Genomic DNA, 26,942 nt, shown 5'->3' on the forward strand with positions numbered 1-26,942 from the left:
GATTCTTCACAACCATGACACGCTTAAGGGCCAATAAAGAGACGCGACATTCTAATGAAAGTGGTAACAATTCGGTACATTTATAGAATCCGTTATTAACTAGAATACATTCGCTTTCTCTTTCAACCCTGCATGCTCAAAACACCGGCAAATTGGATTGCACAATCAGCATCCAACCCTAGTACCCTTAGCAACAAACTAACAAAACATTTCAACCAATGAGAATCGGTCAGGGAGAGGCAGCTGTAACCACGCTAGAGTGAAGCGTAGTGCCAGTCTTTAAGACTAACTTTAAGAGGGTAACAAAGTTACTCACAAAATGCATGCGCGTGGCTGAGTGTGTGCTGTGAAACTTCAGGGGCATGTTTTAATTGCATCTCTGAAAAACAACACCACGCACACTTGTGAAAGAATGTAAGGTTACACTAAATGGAAAATTGACAAAGGAACACATAATACATCACTTTCAATAACCTGAATATGGTTACGGTCATTGTAGAAACAACATTTCCTTCATGATAATTTCTCCGTTTTAAGGCAATGTAGCCATTTATTACTGATTTGTACTATTGTTATTATTCTTTTGTTATTTTGAAATGCAATTATGACTTGGTGTCGTCTTCTTCGTATAGTGCACCTGGGTTGTGAATTATAACGAACACTAACGTCATTATTTAGAATGATATAATTCATCTAACAATTCAACAGCTTTTAACTTGCATGTCTTTTCTGCAAAGGCATGAAGTCACTATAGTCACCTGACGCTTCCAACCAATCGTGAAACAGAACGGCAAGCACCCAACTCGCCCCCCCCTCCCTCCATAGAACCAGTTTCTGAACAGGATTGAACCGCTTTTGACAAAGGGTGGAAACTTAAGGAAATCATCTATGAAAATTAATTTCTAGAACATATAGCAATAAAATAAACCGTATAAACTATACTTTAATCCGCCTTTTAAAGGCCTTGATCGTTTGTGTTCAAATTTTGTAAAACAACCGTTCTTTTGACATGTCTTATGTGCAGAACAGCTAGTTCAGAGCCCAATAGAAAAAAAAAAACAAACATACTGACCAGAACTGTGTATAATTTAAGTGTACTGTGTACTGGGTAATACTATTAGCTATAGTTGAGGTCGTTTTAGTATAATGTAAAGTTATACAGTAACATTCCCGTTTAGTAACATTTCACAGTCCCACTGCACGAGACACTGAGTATCTGCTAGCATTATGTATTCTAGTATCTCCCAGTTCCACGTCATGCCATCTAAAAACAGATATTTGTAACCCGCGTTAGTAGCATCTCCATACCTTTATATAATCTATGCCAACGATAATGTTAAACTTAATACCCCTGCAACGTCATACGTGATTCTGAATAAAGCTCTTGTTTTCCACAATGTAAAGGTGTACATAACTTTGCTTGAATAAAGAATCGACCCTAAAATTAACACTTCATTGTACGACCATGGCACGTTAATAATAATGTCCTGGGGATCGATTTGCAATGCGATTTATGGACTTGACACCATCTTTCAGATGACTTCTTATTGTTCCACTCGTAGTCCAAGCAGTTCTGGGAAGATGCTTTGAGGTATTTCATTTCGACGACATGCAGATCGAAATGTCGATACGTCTTGTTTTTATCAAAAATGTTATTATTTTAAATAAATGGTACAGTTTTCTGTAGTGTCTAAGTTCCTCAAGAAACTGTCCTGTGCATCTATTAACATGACATCAATGTCAAGTACTTACGTTGATAGCTGTCGTTATACTAGATTCCTAATAAAAACAGACTTTTAAAAGTATATATGCTTACCTCTTTCATGTCCAATTAAGATGTCTTTATGATTTAAGTATTCCACTTCTTCGGTGAAATTCTGTGTGTAGGCAGTATTGGATCCGGCGTTTCTAGATTCAGTCCATCGAACTTTTGCAAACCCTTTGGCGTGGATTTTGAGAGATTTCACTCTGATGTCTCCCGTGGCCTCGATGACCACCCTTCCTGAGACGGAATCCCCGCTGGAGAACACAGGGACATTGCTGTCATTGAGACAGTCGTAGCTTACTGTAAAACCCTTCACCTTCCCCAGCACCATGGTTGTAAGAAAAATGTACAAAAATAATTCTGTGAAAAAAAAAAAATTAATTAAGATCTCATATAAAATGTGACCTTTTTTTTCTTTCTTTTTCTTTCTTTCTTTCTTTTTTACACTGATCGATGCCTTTGCCGTGCAAAAGCTGCAGGCAGGATCAGCGAGTCTGTGGCAAACAGCTCATTGAGTTGTGCAGGTTTCAATAACAGCAACAGATGCTGTTATCCCTGCTCTACGGTCTCTGTACAAAGACAAAGTGCGCTTCTCTCCCGGCTCACTTTATGAGAGATTTTGTGAAAAACAACCCTACTGAGCATGTGCATGATATCACTCAGCCTCCACTTCCGCCTTTAGAGTCAGTACAGGCACAGCAGAGGGGCGAGTCAGCGCAGCGACAGAGTGCCCATTGGGCAGCATTGCGCTGACAAAAGAAGTGCCCTTTCATCCTGTCAGCCCCTCTTCCAAATGTGCATGTGTGAAACATTTTATATTTAAAGCCATTTACTTTATTCATGACTGCTGGCATAATGAATGCATTAAAGGGGCCGGCAAGGACGTCCTTTCTGACAATAATATTTAATCGCATTAGATCGATTAATAAAGGCACTATTATGCGTAACGTTATGAACACAAACCAGCGACAACGGAGTTAACAGAACGGCGAAGGTGTAAGGACTAGTGTGTTTTGTGACACAGCATTTAAACTAACTTATCAGTTTGGACGAGCTGCAAAAAAAAAGTTTTTCCGTTTATGTAGCCATGTACATCGCGCCAAAGAAATCAGAACCTCGCGCACAATAACATCATTTACAACCGGTTCGTTAATTTGACACATTTTTTAACTACCACACCTTTTTCTTATTTTAGATAAATTGGGAGTGCTACATAGTCCCAAGTTCCACAGTGGACACTTCCTCACGTTAAAATGGACAGAGCTGTGCTGTGTTAGTGGCCGAAAAACTGCAGCTCTCCTCCCAGGAATACGAATGCCCCCTCGTGGATTTCAATGGAAATGCAACAGTAATCGCAAGTTACCCAAGAATGTATTCTACAAGCTCGCCGGGTTCTGTCGCGGTGGCTCCGCTGTTGCGAATCTTATAGGTCAGTTGTTTCCAAAAGTTGCCACATACTCTAGGTCAAGTTTACTTTTGAAATCGCTACTATTATAATATTTGAAAAATATAACACTAACAAAGACAGAAGATATGTGTCATTTGTATTTTAGTTTAGATTTGAAATGAGCGTTTTATTACTTTTGCACAAACGTAACTGGGCACTTGTATTAGTGTTTACTCAAACACGAGGAAACATCTGTATATATATATATATATATATATATATATATATATATATATATATATATATATATATATATATATATATAGTTTTTATAGCGCTACAAAACATGGGCTAATATAAAAGAGATGTACGTGTATGCAAAATCAAGATCTTTGCCGCATACTGTAGCTGAGATCAAAAATGGAAATGTTGTACAGCAATTGCAGAGGCTATCATTTTTGGAGCTTTGCAGATACTGCTACACGTTTTGTTGTGTATAGGATGTTTTTCTGTTCTAGTAGAAGTGTTGCTACCTGTTGATTTTTGTTATGTTGAGCGGGGATTCTTTTGTGTATAGGGACATCTTGCGCCCGTTCAGTGCAACTGCAGCTATAGTGTTACAAAACTGCAGAACGAATTAATCAGATGGGCTCTGCTGCCTTCTCTGAGGCATCACCTCCGCCTGCCGTTATTTTTGAATATTACACCAAGCTCCCTGTTTTAAGTAATTTCCAGCCGCCCCACTGGAAATCGAACACCACAGATTCCAGGTCAGTAATATAATATTTAGAGCAAACCAAATGAAGAAAGGATCTTTTAAAATGGTTGCTAAAGATTATGTTTAAATGATGTGTAATAATACATGGATCATTTCTGTACTATGGCAGTGCCTTCAGAACTCTCAAGTACTTAATGAAACCCTTAATTTAACTAATAATTAGCTCAATTGACCTTTTTAAATTGTACTCTGCTAAAAAGTTGCAGATTTCAAGTTGTTTATAACATTGTATATTTAAGTTGAAATCTCCAACTGTTTCGGAGCTGAGAACAATTAAAAAGGTCAATTAAGCTAATTTTTAGTTCAATTAAGGATTTAGTTAAGTAACTGAGCGCTCAGTTGGAATGAAAACCAGAAGACACAGGGGTCCCCAAGGACCGGGGTTGAAAACTTTTGTACTATGGTGTGGCAGGATGGAAGCCCTGGTTGTGTAATGTGTGGGTGTGTGTGGAGAATATTAGGTTGGCAGGGAGGGGGTTAAATTTCTCCCTGCCAGAAACACAGGTGGGAATGTGGCTGGGGCCTTGATGGAATAATTGATGATTAATTAGGCTCCAGCCACAGGTGTATAAAAATGGAAAATCAATGACGTGGGTAGTGGGTAGTGGGTAGTGGGTAGTGGGTAGTGGGTAGTGGGTAGTGGGTAGTGGGTAGTGTAGTTTTTTTGTTGTTTTGTGTTTAAAGTGTGCAATAGCACTTAAACTACAGCTTCTTGTGTCTGAGTCTCTCTCCCTGACAGTAACAAGCCTTGCAAGTGGGCCTACCCTGTCACATATGGATTAATATGTAAGCATTATTATTTGAGAATCAGTAAAAGTCTATTTAACTGGTACATTCTCAGATTAAATTCACTTACAGATGGATGTTTTCCATTGTGTAGCAGATAGAAGCGACTTTATATTACTGAACTCAACTCTGTCAGTTACCAACCAGAGAGGCAATGACTGCTGTCTTCTGCATGCTCTGGAAAGCGTTGCAGCTGCACAGTGGGTTTCCAGGTACTACAGGAACAATATCTGAGCTGGGATGGATTGTAGGTGCCAAATCTGGAATAACGATGGAAAAGAATAATAATAAAAAAAAAAATGTTTGTCTCCACAGAGCTCAACACACCCTGGTAAATTGACTGAAAATAAAGACAGACCAAAATAAGATCTGCTGGAAGATAAACATGCATACACTATCTGGAGTTGGGGATGAAGAGGTCTTGTTGTAAAACCTGTAATATGACGTGGGATTTGTAGGTACTTACTTTGTAGTCAGGACCCAGGGCAGATCATCTTCAAGGATCAGCAAACTATAACATTGTTGCAGCCCTGTGCCATAGTTTTACAAAACCAATATATGATAATTGTAATACTTCTTGATACTTTTGGGATCTGGGATCAGTTCACAAGACTGTAGATGCTGCTACCTTGTGGTTTAAATCAGGCATTACAGTTCTAACTCCCTGCAGCTGAAGTATCCAATTTATAAGGAATCCAACTGCATGTCAACTAAAGTTATCAGTAGTACATTGCCTATAGAGGTAGTTTGCTGTTGCAGCTCATTTTAGCTTCATTTTCAAGTTACTGATAAATAAATACATTTTTATCTAGTAAAATCATACTTTATTTATGTGTTGTCCAGTGGTTAAAGTCCAGGGCTTGTAACTAGAAGGTCATTGGTTCAAATCCCACCTCTTCCACTGACTGACTCACTGTGTGACCCTAAGCAAGTCACTTAACCTCCTTGTGCTCCACCCTGCGGATGAGATGTTAAATCAATGTCCTATTGTAAGTGACTCTGCATATAATACACAGTTCACAGCCTACCTCTGTCAAGTGCTTTGTGATGGTGGTCTACTATGAAAGGTGCTATGTAAAAATAAATATATTATTATATGGCGCCTTATATACAAAATGCTGACTATAGAAATAAAAAAAAAAATCAGTTTAAAAAAAGCTAATATAAAAAAACAAGAAAATCTAAATATAATACATTTGTATAGAGGTTAAAGAGAAACACAGTCTAAAATTCAGTTTAAAAAAGCTAGTCTAAAAAAGTAGGTTTTTAATTTGGACTTAGTCACCCTTTTAAGAAAGATTTTTCATATAAATCCAATTTTCCCTCTGTGAAACTTTCCACTGAACTGCACTTGTTGTACCTTCATGTTTCAGCTTTCTTGTAGAGGGCAGCAGGTTTTCCTCAACGACCTCTCATTACTTTGCTCCATTCATTTTCCCTTTCTATCATGACAGGTGCTTGTCACAAAGACGGCTGCAGCGACAGGTAGAGGTGGAGTTTGGTGCAGCTGAGCGAATGGTTTCACTCAGCATTTAATAAATGAACAGACAGCCAGAAAATAAACGGTTGTAACAAACACAAAAACACAGGACCCGGCACTGGTAGCCAAAATAAACAGACAAACGAAACTGACTAACACTAAACAAAACACGATGAGCGGATATTTTAACTTTACGTTATTATTTTATTATTTATTACCTTCGTCTCCAATCCTGTTCTCCACTCATCGAACACTCCACCCCAAGTGGGTGAAAACATGTAGCTTTTATACAGCTGTACCGTGACTCGATTGCTAATCATTCGTCCCCATCTCCACCAGCAGAGGGTGAGTGCCTGCTGGTATCACTTCCCCTACCGTCACCACCTGGAGGAGAGGAGCAGGTGCTTCCTCTGCCTCCATCACCTTCCCCTGCAAGTGAAGGAGAGCCACACCAGTCCCCTGCAAGTGAGGGAGAGCCACACCAGTCCCCTGTAATAAGGATAGACTACACGCCGCTCCCACCTCCACCGCCAAGAGACTACACGCCGCTCCCACTTCTGCCGACAGGAGACTACACGCCACTCCCACCTTCGTCACCAGGAGACTACATGCCTCTGCCACCTCCATCAGCAGAAGCAGAGCAGCAGGAGCTGCCTCTGCCTCCGCCACCTCCACCGGCAGGAGCAGAGCAGCAGGAGCTGCCTCTGTCTCCTCCACCTCCACCAGCAGAGGGTGAATGCCTGCTGGGTCCCCGTCCACCAGCAGAGGGTGAATGCCTGCTGGGTCCACGTCCACCAGCAGAGGGTGAATGCCTGCTGGGTCCCTTTCCACCAGCAGAGGGTGAATGCCTGCTGGTATCACTTCCCCTACCAGCAGAGGGTGAATGCCTGCTGGTATCACTTCCCCCACCAGCAGAGGATGAATGCCTGCTGGTATCACTTCCCCCACCAGCAGAGGATGAATGCCTGCTGGTATCACTTCCCCCACCATCACGAGGAGAGGAGCTGGAGCTGCCTCTATCTCCATCACCATCAGGGGGAGAGGAGCAGGAGCTGCCTCCCCCTGCACCAGAAGGACCAGGAATAGATGCTTGCGGTCCTCAGCAGCCCTTGCATAGGCTGCTGAGGGAAGCACGGGGATGAACCTCCCGGCCGCAGTGGCCGAGAAGAGGGCCATCACCCGCACCCCAGCTTGTCCTAACTCCCTGTCTCGCTTCGCCCAAGGATGCCTGCCTCGCTTCGTCCAAGGATGCCTGCCTCGCTTTGCCCAAGGGGATGCCTGCCTGGCATCACCTGGGGTTGCCAGTCGCTCCGCATCGCCTGGGGTTGCCTGTTGCTCCGCATCGCCTGGGGTTGCCAGCCACTCTGGGGAGGTGGCCATTGAGGCCATGTGTGCTTTGCACAAGTTGGGGGTATATGTGGCAAAGTGCCCGTCCCTGTGTGTATTTTGTGTTGTGTGTTGTGTGTTATGTTGGTGTATAGTCATTGGTACATGGGATATAAACAGGTCTCTGTAACACGAGTGTTTAAAATGTATATTTGTATTTAGGCACGAGGATTGCACAGCAATTCCCGTGCAAGTAAAACGTAATAATATGTGAGCACAGGGAATTGCACTTTATTAATTCACGTGCAGTTGTACCGCGACTCCAATTGAATGATTGATTAGCAATCGAGTCTCGGTACAGCTGCATAAATGCAGCATGTTTTCACTCACTCGGGGTTGTGTGTTTGGGAGTGGAGAACGGGTGAGAGGGAGAGGAGAAGCGTAATTATAAATATCAATTGCTATGAGTGCTAGAAGCACCAGCACCGTACTTGTTTTGTGTAGTTCACCCACCCTGTTTTGTCAGTGTTTACTCGTTTTGTTTGTCTATTTATTTTGGACTCACGTGCCGTGTGCTGTTTTTGTTAAAAACCTTTTATTTTCTGACTGTTCATTTATGAAATGCTGAGCGAGACCATTCACTCAGCTCCACCAAACTCCACCTCTGTGTCGTTTATTTCCTGGTTCCTGTTTCTTGTCTGATGTCCCCCACTCCGGCCGTCTTTGTGACACACAATGCTTCTGCACACTGCTTCAATGCATATGTGAACACAAATAGTAGTGTAAAGTGGAATAAGTAAATATGAAACATGAGATGTAGATGGAGGTACAATGAATGTGGCCGGTAATAAGGTTTCTTTAACTGCACTGTTAATGTAACAGCTTAATACCAAATCTAAATACTTCTTTTTTTTATGAGCTGCAAAGTGGCAGATCATAATCCTGCTGACCTAAAATGTAGAAACCTGATTGATCCTGTCCTTTACAACCGAACCTACACAGTGGCAGATCTTGATCCTGGCACCCTAAGATTTGTTTTAATAAATATTTTACATAGTAATGTTAATAAGTAGCTCAATTAATCACAGAGTGTTTCTCTATCCTGATGAAAGAGTTTGCCAGTATGGGATTAGAACATTACCACTCTACACTGTATAGTACCAGGTTAATATCACTGTTTAAAGACTCCTTGCTATGTGAATGAGTACGAGGAGTATAATTGAGTATAATTCCTGCTAGTGCCAGGCCCTGGTCTCCTGTAACAGAATTACCATCAGGATGAGTCTGTCATGTGTACAGTATAATTTCTGCTAGTGCCAGGCTGTGGTCTCCTGTTTCAGAATTACCCATCATGTTCATGGGCATGAAAGGAAGCTGGAGACAGTTGGGTTAATATGCTTGGTATAACAGTATCTGTGTAATCTGTATTTTCAACTCATCTCTGTTAGTCTTTAGAGCTTGATTAAAGATGTTTGGGTTTGATGCAGCTTTTAATTAGGCTGCAGCTTGTTCTGAATCTGTTCAGCAGTAGTTCAGCACTATTAGTTTCCTCATTTGAGGACTATGTTTCCTGTGGTTCATTCTTTTTTAATCAAGCAGGTATTCCTTATTATAGATGGCAGACAGTAACAACAGGGGGCATAACCCAATGTTAGCACCATGATACATGTTTGCCAAGGATTGTGTTCAACTTACTATAATTTTAAAGAACAAATTCAATTCAGGATTGGGACATTAATGACTGCTGAAAATACTACGCAGAATTCTTCTGCTGCTGAGCTGTGCATTATTTCAACAGCTGTACAGTTCTGTTTACTGTGCAGCACAGTATTCATTTACAGTTAGATAATTAGGCACATGTACAAAGTCCAGTTCAGGATTCTCAGGGAGCAATACAATAATTTTACTGGTGTAAAACCAGTCAGAAATGATTCAGACAGAACTACGTGTTTTCTTGCTAGTGTTAGACTATAACATGTTTATTCCTATTCTTTCAAAATAGGTCCTATATTACAATAGTTCATGTCAGTTTGAAATTCTCTTGCTGCAGGCTAACAAGAGGCATAGTGTGTATTGTAATATCTGAATAATTTGATGCTTTTGTTTTTCTCCTTACTCTGTGTTCAGAATCATATTCAAAACCCCGAAGAGCTGCCTGGAGGTACAGGATTGTTGTATTGTTTTGCGTGCCACGGTAAAACGTTTTCTGATCCACTTCAGCATATGAAAATAAAATCATACTTGTTTCAGACTCTTGTTGAAACGGAAAAATTAATCTTTGCAAATAACAAAGTCAATACATTTCTCATACCAGAGGGTGGATTTATTGACATTATCCCTCGTCGATGTTGAGAACTGGCAGGAGTGGCTAATCCCATCAGAAGGAGTAATAAACCCCTTGCTCATGGCAGTTAGGTAGACTGCCCTCCACCAATTCAACACTCCCAGTCATGCCTGTCAATATAATGCCAAGCCACTACTCAAAGACTGTCATAGCAGGAGCTTGCAATAACATAAATACCATACAACACTGTATAGCCTCTTTATTAGGACCTGTCTACCCCACAGGATTTGGCATTGCCCCTAGGGTTGCCACCTTTTGGTTTGTGGGCAGCTTAATAAAAATAATGTTAAATGCTAGTTTTTATTCTTGCCTGCTAACCTGCAGTTTGTATAAGTGACTGGAGTACTTGTTTGAAAGGTGTCTTTTTTGTTGCCCCTTCAACAGGACCTTCCTTCCACAGATAAATTCATGGAACTCGCTACATGACTTCTTAAAGCAGACTTTAACAAAACGTTCAGCCTTGACATGGTCAGCTCTCATCCTATTTCTCTCGTCTGTGCATATTCTTCACCATGGACAGCACTCCTTCCATTGGAGCGTTGCTCACAGCCATGTGCTCCACGAACGTCTCAAGAGCTGGACACTAGCAGTTGGAGAAGAAATTGAACCATTTGTGATCAACTCATTGTATGTGCTAGAGCTTTGGCATTACTTCACATAGTACACAAACTATTACTTATGCATTGTGCCAGTTCAAGTCAACCCAACAATGCTGTACCTTGATGGCTATGGCTACTTTCAAGATGCTAATGCACCCATCCACAGTGCCAGAATTTTGGACTGTTTGAGGAACACGACAGACACACATTCCATGACTGAATGGATTAACATCTTTTCAAGCCCTTCTAGCACCTTGTTGAATATAACAGGATAGGATAGACAAGATATATGAAGTGTATATGACATATCAGACTATCCAATCAGAACTAACTCCAGGAGAATTTTACAGAACTATGAAGTATTTTGCTTACTTTGTATATCCACCCCCTCCGCTGCTCTGCCTCTTCAGCAGGTTCTCTTTCACAGGGGATGTCATCAATTGGCATCCTGCCCCTCATACTAAAGACTGAGATGCTCCAGGAGATCTCAAGCTGCATTGCAGTTGTGATGTAACAGCATTTACATCGTGTGACCGTTATGCCTTCAATAAATGTTTTAAATGAACGCTAACGCTTTGTCTAGCCTGGAATAACTGTATGAATAGAACAATGCAGCATGGCAATTATACCACACCAGGGGGCATAGCGCTGTATTGAATGAGAAACTGAAAGGCTTTGACATTTTCTTTGTTTTCTGTTCCCGTCCCAGTATATGATGGCTGCAATCATTCTGCATGGTTCTTATTGCAATCATGCAAACATTTGTATTATATTTGTTTTATTTTTGATATATCTGTGTTAAGGAGCTTTGACTTCGAGCTCAGGAACTGTTCTTCAGTTCTAGTTGCCTGCCATACACATCTGGAATGTAGGCTAGATCAGCCAAAGTGTCTTTCTATTAATAAGAGACAGCAGCACCTCTAGAGCACAACAAACAAAACAAAAAGTTATTTACTCTGCTTCTATAAAGGCATGTTATTTATGTCTGTGGCAGGTAACCTGTGAGATATCAAGCCTCATCAATGTGTATTAAAAACATGCCCGGTAGGTATTAGGAATAATCAGACACCAACACAATAGTAGTCACCAAGAAAAGTTGTATTACTTCTAATACAGTAGCAATACTATATTAAGCCATAAGAGTCAGATAATAGATGTTACCTGTTCTCCTTGGGGAGTCAGGCAGCTGGAGTCTGTCTCTCTATCCTGATGTTTCCTGTGGGTACCCGAGCTTCACTGCCATGCTCGTTAATTCACCTTTTTATTTCTTTAACTCTTTCCCTGGCCTCATCCTCAGGCACTGTACTGGCTGGGAAGAAGCAACAGATGGCAACAGGTTGCGCTGACGTTTCAATTATCTCTCCTGATACCCATTCCCATAACATTCAATGTACTATAACACAACCATGAACAGCTGGCAGCCTATGCGTAGAGAGTCAGCCATAGAAAGTTATTAGCACAATACATGCATGCATAAAACAGTTTAGTTCTCAGAAAGAACAAGTTAGACTGATCATTAAAAGTGTATTAAAATACTAAAATGACTGAAAGTACTGGATCTTACAAAGCAGAACCGCTCCTGAACTCAAGTGAACGCACCTACTCTTTCATTATAAATAACCTAGAGATGGGCTGATGCTCACTGTGTTGCACAAGCGTCCATGACGTTCAGTGTTTACTTTAATATACAGAGGCTAAGCACAGGCAGTTTATAGACTGAGAGCTTTACATCTGACATGCTTGGTAAAGAGTATGTTGCTTCCAATGTCATTTGAATTGCTTTTTCGAACCCCCTTTCTCTTGTATGGTGTTTTCAATCATTCTCACTGGCTATGGGTTCTGTTGCTCCAATATGTTATCACTAAGCTCTAAATCTGCCTCTACCTGGCTTTGAAATACTTGCAGCTTGTCTGGAGAGTGCTTGGTGCCAGCTCTGAACAGCCCTCCTCAATCCATTCAAATCATGTGACAATGTCACCGTTCAAGCTGTACCGACAGTTCTGGGCGTGGCAGTCAGAGTGACTGTCACATTATTTGAATTGTATGAAGAAGGCTATTCAGGCATTTTCCCAACAAGTTCAGTGCCAGGTAGATTGATAGAAAACTATAAAAACTCAAAATCACACAAGATGCAAACACTTAGTGAGTGGAATGCAAGGGAATTTCAAAGGCACCTGGGAGGTGGAGTTCTTTGGGACACTTTGAAGGTTGGCTTTATTTGGTGAATAATTCAGGTTGCAGTCCTTTAAGATTTTTGGCGCTACTTTCAAGCTGCAAAGGTGCAATCTAGTCAGCATAAATCTTACACAGCTACAGTGACACTGATTAGTATTCAGAAAGATTCATTGTATGTCATTTAATATGCAATTTTAGCTTCAGTCATGCTTGACCTTGTCTTTCTAAGTTGCGCTTTGAAACTGACACAAAGGTGTTTATATTTTCCCATCTTTCATTAGCAGTCCACCCCACAAGTGTGATATTCTGCAATCCAACGATAAAAATCATTTCAGCTGTAAAGCTACCTTATTGGATAAGGTGTTTAATTGTGCATAAGTGATACTAGCCATGGCCACTTCATTATGCCACCAAAGCAGCCTGAACATTTTTAAATGCACTCTTTATAGCTGCACATCCAGTTCTTATATAAACCACTTCAATGCAGTGCTTCAAAAGTGCTTTGAAGTATCCACTGAATTGTACCATTCATACTGTGCACAGGGCTATGCTGACAGTGACCTATTTTAAATACAATACAATGCCTGATTGTGTTGAAAAGGTGGAATCTCAGGGACTGTGTTGTTTCTTGTTCTTGCTATTCCAGCAGTTGTTCCAAGTCTGATAGTGTTTCTGCATGTTTCATTTCTTTGACCCAGAAAAATAATGCTGCCATTTTTCAGGCTTCCACAAGTTGTTTGAGGGAAGTCACTTTAGTAATGCATTTAAAAACAGATGAATTAAAAAGAATAAACATGTCCTGAAATCTGGTTATTCAACCACTCTGGTTGTTTTGCATATAATGATATTTCAATGGTATTTTTCTGTTTGATTGATTGAGTAATATTACCTCCAGACCACTCAAATCCCATTACTAATCACATGTGTTTCTGGATTTATGAACTAATGGATTAAAGGGTAAATCTCACTGGGGATTCATTCTAATTGTAAAAACATATCTGTTTGCAATCTCAAATACAAAATGTGAAATGCATGGGTGCCTTCACTCGTTCTAGCTGTTTGCATGTTCTGATTGCTGTGCTGCAGGGACCTGCACTCTTGACCGTTCTTAAACTTTACTTTACAGTAGAAGCACGTGACTCTTACTTATGGAAGCGACCAGACTTCTTTGGGGCTGTACATGCGTATCCACAAACTGAAAATGTGAGGACTAAAACTGAGCAAAAATCATTTCACTACTGTTGACATATACAATGTAGCCAATGTGGTTACTTGGAGAAAGGCATATCATATTTGTAATGTCTTTCTCATCTGTTGAATCCTAGGGGTTTGGAATAGGACCCACCCAGCCTGGTTTGTCCAGTCTCCCCTCAAACTACACTTTGCTATGCTTGGACTGTTTACTAGCCACACTACATATTTTCCTGCTGGGTTGTAATGCCCTTATCTACTCTGTAATGTGGGTATAGTTTTAGGTGCATATCTGACCCACTGTGGACTGGGATATAGGTGGACATGTGAAAAAGTTGGATTTGCAAACATCTGAAGAAAAGGTATTTACACATCTATAATTAGGTTATTGAACAAAAGCAACCTGCAAACTGCTTCAAACATGGGGACATGTTTTGCTTTTAAAGATTAATTATCAAACTGATAGCAGTTGGGATTCAAGGAAACACATGTACATGGATTAGAGAGTGGTTAACATGTAGAAAACAAAAAGTACTGATTAGAGGAGAAACCTCAGAATGGATTGAGGTAACCAATGGAGTACCACAGGGATCAATAATAGGTCCTCTGCTATTCCTAATCTACATTAATGATTTAGATTCTGGTATAGTAAGCAAACTTGTTAAATTTGCAGATGACACAAAAATAGGAGGAGTTGCAAACACTGTTGCAGCAGCAAAGGTCATTCAAAATGATCTAGACATTTAATAGAGAAAAGTGTAAGGTACTGCACGCAGAAAATAAAAAATGTGCATTATAAATATCATATGGGAGATGCTGATATTGAGGAAGGAATCTATGAAAAAGACCTAGGAGTTTTTGTTGACTCAGAAATGTCTTCATCTAGACAATGTGGGGAAGCTATAAAAAAGGCCAACAAGATGCTCGGATATATTATGAAAAGTGTTGAATTTAAATCAAGGGAAGTAATGCTAAAACTGTACAATGCATTAGTAAGACCTTATCTAGAATATTGTGTTCAGTTCTGGTCACCTCACTACAAAAAGGATATTGCTGCTCTAGAAAGAGTGCAAAGAAGATCAGCCAGAATTATTCCGGGTTTAAAAGGCACGTCATATGCAGACAGGCTAAAAGAATTTAATCTATTCAGTCTTGAACAAAGAAGACTACGCGGCGATCTGATTCAAGCATTCAAAATTCTAATAGGTATTGACAATGTCGACCCAAGGGACTTTTTCGACCTGAAAAAAGAAACAAGGACCAGGGGTCACAAATGGAGATTAGACAAAGGGGCATTCAGAACAGAAAATAGGAGGCACTTTTTTACACAGAGAATCGTGAGGGTCTGGAACCAACTCCCCAGTTCTGTTGTTGAAGCTGACACCCTGGGATGCTTCAAGAAGCTGCTTGATGAGATTTTGGGATCAATAAGCTACTAACAACCAAATGAGCAACATGGGCCGAATGGCCTCCTCTCATTTGTAAACTTTCTTATGTTCTTATGTTCTTAAGCAAACGTAAATGAGATTAGACTACAATTAATTAGACTACAATAAACGGTGTTGCTATGTGGTTTGCTATAAACCATCTCCACGCAAAGCTTTTTTTTTTTTTTTAATAAATAAATACAAAACAAACTGTAAATGTACAGTGACCTGCAACTGGTGGCTTATTTCGTAGAAGTTCCTGCCTCCCTGGTTCTATGCCTTGATTTAGTCTTTTCAAATAACGAAGATAGAATAACTAAAACAGAGGTCAGAGAACCACTGGCAAACTCAGACCACAACATGGTCTCATTTGAAGTGTTTTTTAAATCCCCAAAAGTAAAGACTAAAGTTAAGGTTTACAATTTTAGAAAAGCAAACTATGAAGGCATGAAACAGAGACTAACAGAAGTAGATTGGAGTAAAATAGAGAAAACACAGACAGAAGAAGGATGGTTGTTCTTCAAAAATGTAGTACTAGAGGCGCAAAACAATTACATCCCTAAAGTAGACAAATCTAAATGTAAAACTAAATTGCCAAAATGGTTTAATAGATCAATTAAAAAAAATATTCAGCGAAAAAAGGCACTTTACAGAGCATTAAAAAAGGACCAAAAAGAAAGTACGCAGAAAGAGTACACAGAACTGCAAACACAAGTCAAAAAGGAAGTTAGAAAGGCCAAGAGAGAAATAGAAATGAACATTGCTAAGGGAGCTAAAACCAATTCCAAAATGTTTTTCCAATATTACAACAGCAAGAGAACATTCAAAGAGGAGATTAAATGTTTAAGAGATACAAATGGCAAAATCGTAGAGGAAGAAAAAAAAATAGCAAATATGTTAAATGATTACTTTTCACAAGTTTTTACAAAGGAAGATACTGACAACATGCCCCACATGTCATCCAGTTCCTATCCAGTTTTAAATAACTTTAGCATAACTGAGGCAGAAGTGTTAAAGGGACTAGGAGCTCTTAAAATAAACAAATCCCCTGGGCCGGATGAGATCCTCCCAGTAGTACTCAAAGAAATGAAAGAAGTAATTTACAAACCGCTAACCAAGATCATGCAGCAGTCTCTTGACACAGGGGTGGTACCGACAGACTGGAAAATTGCAAACGTAATACCGATCCACAAAAAGGGAAACAAAACTGAACCAGGTAACTACAGACCAGTAAGCCTGACTTCTATTATATGCAAACTTATGGAAACTATAATAAGATCCAAAATGGAAAATTACCTATATGGTAACAGGGTACTGGGAGACAGTCAACATGGTTTTAGGAAAGGGAGATCGTGCCTAACTAACTTGCTTGATTTTTTTGAGGATGCAACATCGATAATGGATAATTGCAAAGCATATGACATGGTTTATTTAGATTTTCAGAAAGCTTTTGACAAAGTCCCGCACAAAAGATTAATTCTCAAACTGAACGCAGTTGGGATTCAAGGAAACACATGTACATGGATTAGGGAGTGGTTAACATGTAGAAAACAGAAAGTACTGATTAGAGGAAAAACCTCAGAATGGAGTGTGGTAACCAGCGGTGTACCACAGGGATCAGTATTAGGTCCTCTGCTATTCCTAATCTACATTAATGATTTAGATTCTGGTATAGTAAGCAAACTTGTTAAATTTGCAGACGACACAAAAGTAGGAGGAGTGGCAAACACTGTTGCAGCAGCAAAGGTCATTCAAAATGATCTAGACAAGATTCAGAACTGGGCAGACACATGGCAAATGACATTTAATAGAGAAAAGTGTAAGGTACTGCACGCAGGAAATAAAAATGTACATTATAAATATCATATGGGAGATATTGAAATTGGAGAAGGAATCTATGAAAAAGACCTAGGAGTTTTTGTTGACTCAGAAATGTCTTCATCTAGGCAATGTGGGGAAGCTATAAAAAAGGCTAACAAGATGCTCGGATACATTGTGAAAAGTGTTGAATTTAAATCAAGGGAAGTAATGTTAAAACTGTACAATGCACTAGTAAGACCTCATCTTGAATATTGTGTTCAGTTCTGGTCACCTCGCTATAAAAAAGATATTGCTGCTCTAGAAAGAGTGCAAAGAAGAGTGACCAGAATTATTCCGGGCTTAAAAGGCATGTCATATGCAGACAGGCTAAAAGAATTGAATCTGTTCAGTCTTGAACAAAGAAGACTACGTGGCGACCTAATTCAAGCATTCAAAATTCTAAAAGGTATTGACAGTGTCGACCCAAGGGACTTTTTCAGCCTGAAAAAAGAAACAAGGACCAGGGGTCACAAATGGAGTTTAGAAAAAGGGGCATTCAGAACAGAAAATAGGAGACACTTTTTTACACAGAGAATTGTGAGGGTCTGGAATCAACTCCCCAGTAATGTTGTTGAAGCTGACACCCTGGGATCCTTCAAGAAGCTGCTTGATGAGATTTTGGGATCAATAAGCTACTAACAACCAAACGAGCAAGATGGGCCGAATGGCCTCCTCTCGTTTGTAAACTTTCTTATGTTCTTATGTTCTTACTATCTGAATATCACAGTACTGTGCTTTCTTTATTGATATTGCCAACAGCCGATAAGCAGCTTGGTTTCAATATTGCTTTGTCTATTTTAAAAAAACGGACGGTAAGCATTGCGTTATGTAGCTTGCTTTGTTTAATTTAAATGCATTGAAAAGCTACAACAACACGCTGCCAACTATCTGCAAGCGTGCGCTCCACATATTGCATACAAAAAAACCTTTCTCGACTGTAACGTCACTGCTACATGCAGCTGACTGACAGATGCACACAGCCCGCCTCTCTTAAAGGGGAACGCACCAAAAGGCTGATTGCTATAACGCTTTCTTTCAGTTTCCATCGCGAAAGCTGCATTTGCTGCCAATGCCATTACTCTCATAGCCTACTTTAAATATTTATTTATTTATTTATTTATGTATTTATGTATTTAGCGAGGCAGTTAATTGTTCATGCCGGATATACGACGTTCCATTGTACTGTATATAACCTTTTTTTTTTTTTTTTTTTTTTTTTTTTTTGTGAAATTCAGGTTTGCAGCCTCCCACCTGTATCTCACTGTAAAATTGAGATCTTTATGAAGCAGTTGGATGAATGCCGATTCCCCTCAGCCTTTTTCAAGTGCTGTCCTGTTTTGTTTTGTCATTGAAATGCTCTCTTTGATTCAGTCCTCTAGCCCGTTTTGCACAGTGGTACATTATGCAGGCTGAAAGCACTCTTGCCATCTGTACTATTATTTGGTCTCCTTTGAAATCAGCTTTTGATAGTCATGCAGCGCATTCATCTCAATAGGACATTTCTGCCCTTTACAGTACTGTGTAAAAAACACAAGCAGCAGCTAGGTCTATACCTGTTATTAGCATTATTATTTTTCATTAAACAAGAACAAGTTTTGAATGTTTGTCCATAACTGGAAGTATTATTTGCAAAGTCTTAAAGTACCCCCTGTTTTTTTTAAAGGAGAAAACAGAGAAACACACACTTTTAAAGACACTGTGAAGGTTTCTGTGTATTTCTCCCTTCATAGGGGTCAATTAAAGAGTGTGTAGGTTCTCATTATTGTGCTTCTTATTGCAGTGGCTCAAATGTTTTTTTTTTTTTGCTAAGTCTGTGTAAAGGAGTTCAGGGGTTGCTCTCCAGCTGTAGTTCCCTGCCATAGTCATGTAACATAGGCTAGATCCATGTCTTTATAGCAGTAAGAGCCAGCGCCATCTAGTGATCTGTCTCTTGGATCAAGTTTCCTTTGGTTTTGTCTGCAATACCCTGCTGTGCACTAGATGGTGGTGGTGCTTCGCTATAAATACACTTTGACTGATCTAACATTGCATATGCCAACTCGAACTGAAGATCAGCTCGTATCAAAACACATTCACACAGACTTATTACAAAAATAAAATCACAACACAGCGGAAACTCATTATTAAGACCAGTCAAGGGAATATCCAAGTGTGGCCTTAATAGAGGGGTGGTCTTATTCCTTAGGACGAAGAGACAGTGGTTCTTTTTCTAAAAAAATTCTACTGTAGCATTTTAACAAAAAAAAACACAAAATGGGATTGAAGTGAGGTCAGTATGTTTTTGAAACTGGGAAGCACTTTATCTCGGTCCCAGACTGCTCGAGGTAACACCTCTTATTCAATAAGAGACACCTCACACACAACAGGGTCAGTTTTAAGGGTTCACTTTTAAGGGTTCATTCTCTTATTTTTTTTTTAACACTCATTTTTCTGATCAATTATTTCCTTTAATCAGCCAAAGCAAGTGTTTCAGTGGTACCCCTGGAAATCAAACTTGTAGTCTTATGGATAAATTATCCAAGTTTGGTTTGGTGTTGTTGAGTTGGTATTATTGAAATAAACCCAATAGACCATCATTCTTCCAGCCAGCCTGTCCAAAAGACCTGTTCTCTAATGCAATGTCTTCATCTACCTCTTGAACAGATGCAATGTATTATCTATCTTGCCCATATATATTTCCATGATCTTATGCATATGTCAAATAAATAGAGGTCAAGCTTTGGACTGGACATGGTGGAGAGTTTTTGTCATAGGCCACTGGACACAAAATTAGCTAACCTTGAAGAGTTATTGAACATTAACCAACAACAGTAATTATCAAATGATCATCAATAACTATTTGTATAATATATTGAGATAGTATATGAACAGATTATCTATGCATACCATTATTACAAAAATCACATTAATTCTTAAAAAAAACATTTGGTGGACTACAAGTAGCTGTGTAGTGCTTTTGATCCTGTATCATGCTGCACAACTCCATTACAATTTGATATATCATGCAAAGAAACTATCACACTTCATCAATGCACAATGAACCATTACACCCCTATTAGTATTCTTTATTAGTATAAGGGAATAGCATATGACAACTGCAATTGCAGTTTAAAAACTGTGATCATGGAACAAATTCACTTGTACAAATTCACTGGAGTATTCTCTTCTAAAAGTATGGCAAAATAAGACAAACAAATGCATGGCTAAGCATTTTTAATGAACAGCATAACACGAGAAAGGCCTGGTAAACGTGATAAGATGAATGCAATTACAGTAAAATTGGAGCTAAAATAAACTCATTTTTGATGCAGTTATAATGTGCAGTCTGTTTGCACCTGTCTATTGGAGGACCCCTTTAGATGCTGTCCGTTTACTGAATAACGACCCTATTACCTCGTTAAATTTTATTGCAATCACCAGACACAAGAAAGAACCACAATGGAGTCATTTTAGAAATTCCCTCCAAATTGGATAAAGCAATTTTATTAGCCAATATCAAATTTTAGTGCTTGGCTATAATACAGGTAATATAAGATGAAGAGAGCTCATCATTGACAGGTGGACCATTCATTTTGAGAGAGAGAAAGTCTGTGCTAAGAATAATATTGTCCTAATTTTATTATACTTTTTTTAATTTTTTTTTTTTTTTTTTTTTTTTTAAAGAATTTAGTGTGCACAATTTTTGTATCCCTAATTTTCTCCCCAATTTGGAATGTCAGAGATTTTTTTCCCCCTCAGCGCAGCAATTCCTCACCCAGCTCAGGAGAATTGAAGGTTCAGTGGGCATCCTCTGATCCCACAGTGAGCCAGCTTCCACTTTTACACCAAGGAACTCGAGACAGCATGCCGGCTTTAGGCATGTGTAACCGGTCAATTGGTGGCATGAGGCATTCTCTGAATGAACTGAGCAGAGATTACAGCAGTAGCTACGGTTACAGTTGCCGTGGTGTTGTAATACATCTGTTGTAGTGGTGTCTGCATGAGGGGAGGAGGCCAGTGGCTCAATATACAAGCTCAAAGAGGAGATAGTGTGAAGGGATCTCAATTGTAGCTGTGCTTTTGGCAAAGAACTTGGACTTCTATTTTCCTGCAGCAGAAACATCGCTGATCACTTGTTATCTCCCTTAAGGTTAGTCACTGAGTTTTTTTTTTAATATAGTGTGCCACGTTCCACTTCACTGAGGATGTCTGATCTGTTTGTCAGTTACACACAAACAACATGGGTCAGACACACAGTTGCCAAGCTGTGACTCCCCATAAAGAACCATGCATCTTTAGTTACAGTGGATGGGATATCTTTTATTACAATATTAGCAAAAATGGCATCTGATAGAAGAGCAGTACATGTCATCTCAAGTTACATCTCAAGTGGCTTAAAGGAGGCTTAGAGCTGAGGCTTTAAGTGTCAAGGTATCAAACCCCTCCAAGCAGTATCTACAGCTATGGCCAAAAGTTTTGCATCACCTAGAATTTTAGGCTCAAGACAAGACAAACAAACAAACAAACAAACAAAAAAACTACATGAAAATAATTTAGATCATTTATTAAAGTCATGTAATCAAAAAAAATTACCAAATTATATCGGAAAAGTCTACCGGAATAGTACTACAGTATTTCATGTTAGATTTTAAAATGTCAAATTTTTACATTTTTGTCAATATTCCGTTAAGTATATGGAAAACTACAAAGCTGTATGTAATTCAATATGTTAACATATCATTAACCAGCAGGTTTCATTCAACTTTATGAAGCAAAATGAATACATTCTATAGGGTATGGCAGAACTAGTGGCCATAACAGTAGCTAGAGAAGGAGAAGGCTATTGTTATCATTATCACTGCCTGTACGAAACTTCAAACACATTTTGCCTGTTTCAAAATCAGGACTTGCACATATTGCTTTATATATTGATAATTCATTCTTACCCTTAAACTCTTATTGCCCGATTAGTTTTGTATTTTGTCACTATTTCATGCTGTTGTGTCCTTTTCCTTTTCTTGATGGGCTAGTGGTGTTACAGGGAGACAGGCTATCGCTATATTGGGTTAGGTGTTTAGTAAGGTGTACCGCTGCAGTAAATGTAGTGTGGTGTGCATGCACAGGTAGATGGCTGCTCAGTTAATCTTGTAGAGCAGTTGTTCCTTCCACGTGGTCCTCTAGGGGTTGTGGGGGATCTTGTTGGGTCAGTATACACTATCAGTGCATAGCAAGCCCTGCTTGTGTAATTTCAGAACACAGAGCCAGTAGTTTTGGAGAGTGAAATGAAGCTTGTATAATTTTTCTAGCTGATTAATGATCCAGAGTATATGGAAATATTATCTATGGGAAATAAATCTATTTAACACCTCAGGGACTGTTAATAGTTTCAGTTGGACAAGCTTCTACACAGATTGCACCTGATTTATTTCAGTAAGTTTAATTCTCAATATTCTAAATATTCAATGTAAATTCACTGTAGAATACAGTATATTATAGCAGCTACAGTAAAAGTGATGGATACTATAACAGCTTTGCAGTGCTTGCAGCAGTTTATCGTTTGCGAATGTGAAGACTCAACAGGGTTATCTGATTTGCAGTTTCTTACTTCAGTAATACTGGTTTCCACATTCAACCAGTTTCTTAAATGACTGTAATTACCATACAATATGAGTGTGTGTGTGTGTGTGTGTGTGTGTGTGTTATATACAGGTAGATGTAATATATAACTGCATTTTATACAAAGTAACAGAGCAATGACAATACTGAAAGCTGTATAATATATATATATATATATATATATATATATATATATATATATATATATATATATATATATATATATATATATATATATATATATGGGCCATATGAGGTAATTCGGGCTATAGGAAAGGTCAATTATGAAATTAGACAGCCTGATAGTCGTAATGAACGGAACATTTATCAAAGCCCTGGCAGGCAAGAGAGGCCTTATTTATAGCCCCAGGCAAAGAAGAGCATGATTTATGCCCCTGTTAGAGACCTCTAGCACCAGAGCCATTTCCATGGGGGAACAGTTACTTCCAGATCAGCAAAAAGAGCTGCAGAAGTTGATTGAGGAGTTCAATGATGTTTATTTCTGACTTGCCCGGTAGAACTAACCTTGTTGAGTATGCTATTATCACACCCCAGGTGTCACGGTGGGACAGAGACCTTACCGGATCCTAGAAAGTCGACAAAGTGGCATTAGCAAAGAGGTATTGGGCGATGCTTGTACTTGGGGTGATTGAACTTTCCAGGAGCAAGTGGTGCAGTCTGATTGTGATAGTCTCCAAAAAGGACTCCACTAACCGCTTCTGCGTTGACTTCTGTAAGGTAAAGGTTATTGCCAAGTTTAACACCTACCCCATGTCTAGGGTCAAAGAGCTTCTCAATAGACTGGGAATGGCTAGGTTCATCTCCACTTTGGATCTAACGAAGGGATACTAGCAGGTCCCCTTAAACCGCAGCTCTACAGAGAAAACCGCATTTTCAACTCCTAAAGGGCTGTTTCACTTCAAAACCATGCTGTTTGGGCTGCATGCATTTTGTCGTGTCTAAAAACTGTTTGTTTGTTGTAGTTAGACGGCTAACACGATCTGGAGCTGTCGCTACAGGCCAGCACAAAACCCAGTCAACCCTACACTTGCTTCACGATTGATTGCATTTGCACCATGAGTACAGCACTCACTTGGGACATGTTTGTGTTTATTGTGGGTGTTTAAATACCGGGTCTATTATTTCGGGACTGACCCCGTGCATTTAACAGAAGAATACGCATCACAGTGTATTGCCTGTTCTCATTATTGTTTACTGTTGTCATCAGACTTTACATTATAAATAAACCCATCATTTCACCAGTACTTTGTTGTTTGTCCTTGTCTTGAGCACTGCATCACCCCTACACCTGCGCACTGCAAACCACTATGCCACACTGCTACTTAAAGAAAAAGTCAAAAAAATGTCACCCTATCACTTATTTTGTGGCTGGATCAGTGCTTTTATTAAAATCAACATGGAGGCCTTTGAAATATGATCCTTCTAGAAATAAATAAATATATCTATACATTATATCTGATGATTTGATAGGAATGTCATATAACATTTCTTTGAGGCTATTTGTGTAATGACATACATACTGAATCGATTGAAAAGCACCATGCTTTTATTTTTACGATCTTATTTACAGTTTTATATGATGTGCTGTATATCTTGCAGAAGTTTTTACAAACTGAGCTTTTTTTTTTTTTTTTTAAACTTTGCTGCTGTGCGATCAAACCCTCTGCTAATTTTGTCTTGGATAAGAGCTATGTCTGAAGAATTGACTGATAAATAGAGGTATTGATTTATATATCATTTAAATACACCCTGAAGTGATTGTAGCTACAAAACAATTCTATAAATCTGCCCTATTGTGCAATTCCATTTGTGTAATGCTCTCAAATGTCAGGTTTTGAAGAAACACCTAAACATGTGTAAATATTATGTCTGGTTGATGGAGTCTCTGTTCCCAAAATGTGCTTTTAGATTGTTTTACACATCGGTCATTTCACCTGGAAAATGATTCCCCCTCCCCTCCTAACAGCATCTTTCATGTCATTAACCAATTAGCTTTTTCCATTGTTAGTGAACATGCTTTCAGCCAGTACCCATGACCCAGAAGACACGGCTGAGGTGACACGACATCAGAAAGACTAATGCACTTCCTGCTAATAAAACATGGAACCAGAGAACTTCCTTCAACCTAATGTAGTAGCAGATATCATCGGATTATTAAATGAGAACATGATAAAATGTGTTTCTTTTAAAACTGCACACTTGAAACGTGTACCTAACAGAAGTGTGAGCTACAATAACTTCTTGAATAGCCTCATACCATACAGTGGAGAAAGGGTGCTTACCGCTTATGACACACTATCTGGAGAACTGCTCTAGATTCAGTAGATAACTGCTTGCCCAGCTGTGTAGAGAACCCTTCTCAGCACAGTGTATCTGTTCATCCGACTTTAATCTGTGTTTACGGTCCGTGTCAGTGTTCTAGCAAGAGAATTTGGGTCTGACTCTGCTGTATTCTCACAGCACTACAGCCATAGTTTTTGCACTCTAAAAATAATTTCTCATAATTTGCTGCCAAGCCCTTAGCAACATTTGCATATATATATATATATATATATATATATATATATATATATATATATATATATAAATATATATATATATATATATATATAAATACGGAATGGGGATAATGTGTAGTTTCTGGGTTAGCCTAGGATTCAGTGAAGAAATTATTCTTAAATTTAACAACTGAGTGCAGAGTACTCCACAACATCAACAGTTTTGTCTTATCAATCACAAACAACAGCTGTGTTTAGTATGCTTAAAACAAACAAGCTGTTGAACAAAACATGACAATGTCATCACCAACACAGGTAGGCAACACTGTTTGATGTATTACTGGCTATTTTAAAATTCGTAAGCGTTTATATTCGACCTTTCATCCTACCTTTTCTAATTAATGCTCAGGTTTTGCAGGGAGGTACTGTCAAAGATCCTGGTTCTCAAACTTTTTCATTTTCAAACTGATTTTGAACAGGAAATCCCAAACTGAAAACTGAAGAGAATTGTAAACAATAAAGAAGAGACGCTGCACTGCAGTACATGTGTAATGTCAGTAATATGAAAGACCACTTTGTATGTGTTGCTCACAAAAGAGAAGTTTATAAATATTGTATGGGGACCCCAGTCTGGGAACCATTGGTGTAGGAGACTGTTTGGGGCCCTATACTTGTTATTTTTAAATAAAGGACCGTGTAAAACATATGACTACACTTAACCATTCCTTTCACACAGTTTTAAGAGACTTGTTTTCACCAAAGGAGTGCTAAACATTGCTTTAAACAAGTACATGTTTGATTCTTTTCTAAGCTTTTTACATTAATTCAGGAAATGCAAATATTTCAAAAACAGCAAATGTAGATATGTAAACGGCTGCTTCCTGTGCTGAAGGTCACCTGTAGGGTGATTGGGTACCAGGAAACTGCAGCAGCTCCTTATCTATAGAGCAGTCATTGAAATATTGGTAACACTTTAGTTTAGGATCCAATATAAGTGGTAATTTATATGAATAATATTGTAGAAATGAAGACAGACTCCCACAGGTTTTGCAGGTTCTCAAATGCTGCGGTTTATTAAGAAGGGAATCTACACTTAACAGGTCAAGCATGCTGCTTTACCAGTCAGTGGTACAACTACAGCTGAGCAGCCTAGTGCTAATCAGACTGTGACAAAATAATACAAGAAAAGAAAAGAAAGTCTGAAGCACAGTTTTGGGCTTGTGCTACAGCCAACTAAGTGCAGTCTCCGGTTTCTTTTGTTGGTTTTCTAAGTCCTGCTTCTCTCTGGCTCTCCTTTGCTGTTTCTTCTCCAATTCTCTATCTGTTCTTCAGCTCTTTCGTCTCACAGCACACTGTTCGTCTCAGCAGCCTGCTACTGATTCCCCCCATCCAGGCCACACCCTGGTGTACCAGCCACCAATCCCAAGCATGCACGGCTTCCTGCTCTCTTGTTGCAACATCTTATCCCACTGATTTGTGACAACAATGTTGCAACCAGGTCCCGCTCGCACGGCAAGCTGAGCTTCTGATTGGTGGCGATTGTCCCGTCTCTGATGTCCCTGAAAACCAGCTGCAGTTGAACCTTAACGCGGTTACAGCAGAGACAGGGTCGTTACAATATAATAATATTACATTGATAGGAATGACAACATTCATTTTTCCTTTCAGCTGTGAAAAATAAATAAATCTGCCAGTCCCTTAAATTCAAGC

The 26,942-nt window shown here is 39.2% G+C and overlaps 1 protein-coding gene across 1 annotated transcript in view; it reads right to left on the reverse strand.

Moving 5' to 3' along the window:
• LOC121313073 (arrestin domain-containing protein 3) overlaps positions 1-2,181 on the reverse strand; it is a 12,235-nt gene extending 10,054 nt beyond the window's left edge. Inside the window, exon 1 of the mRNA XM_041245217.1 lies at positions 1,817-2,181. Coding sequence (XP_041101151.1) covers positions 1,817-2,096 — 280 coding nt within the window. The 5' untranslated portion in view covers positions 2,097-2,181. The remainder of the gene's footprint in view (positions 1-1,816) is intronic.
• Positions 2,182-26,942: the final 24,761 nt, after the last annotated feature.

The sequence above is a fragment of the Polyodon spathula genome, chromosome 1, assembly GCF_017654505.1.
Source record: "Polyodon spathula isolate WHYD16114869_AA chromosome 1, ASM1765450v1, whole genome shotgun sequence".
Taxonomy (NCBI): Eukaryota; Metazoa; Chordata; class Actinopteri; order Acipenseriformes; family Polyodontidae; genus Polyodon; species Polyodon spathula.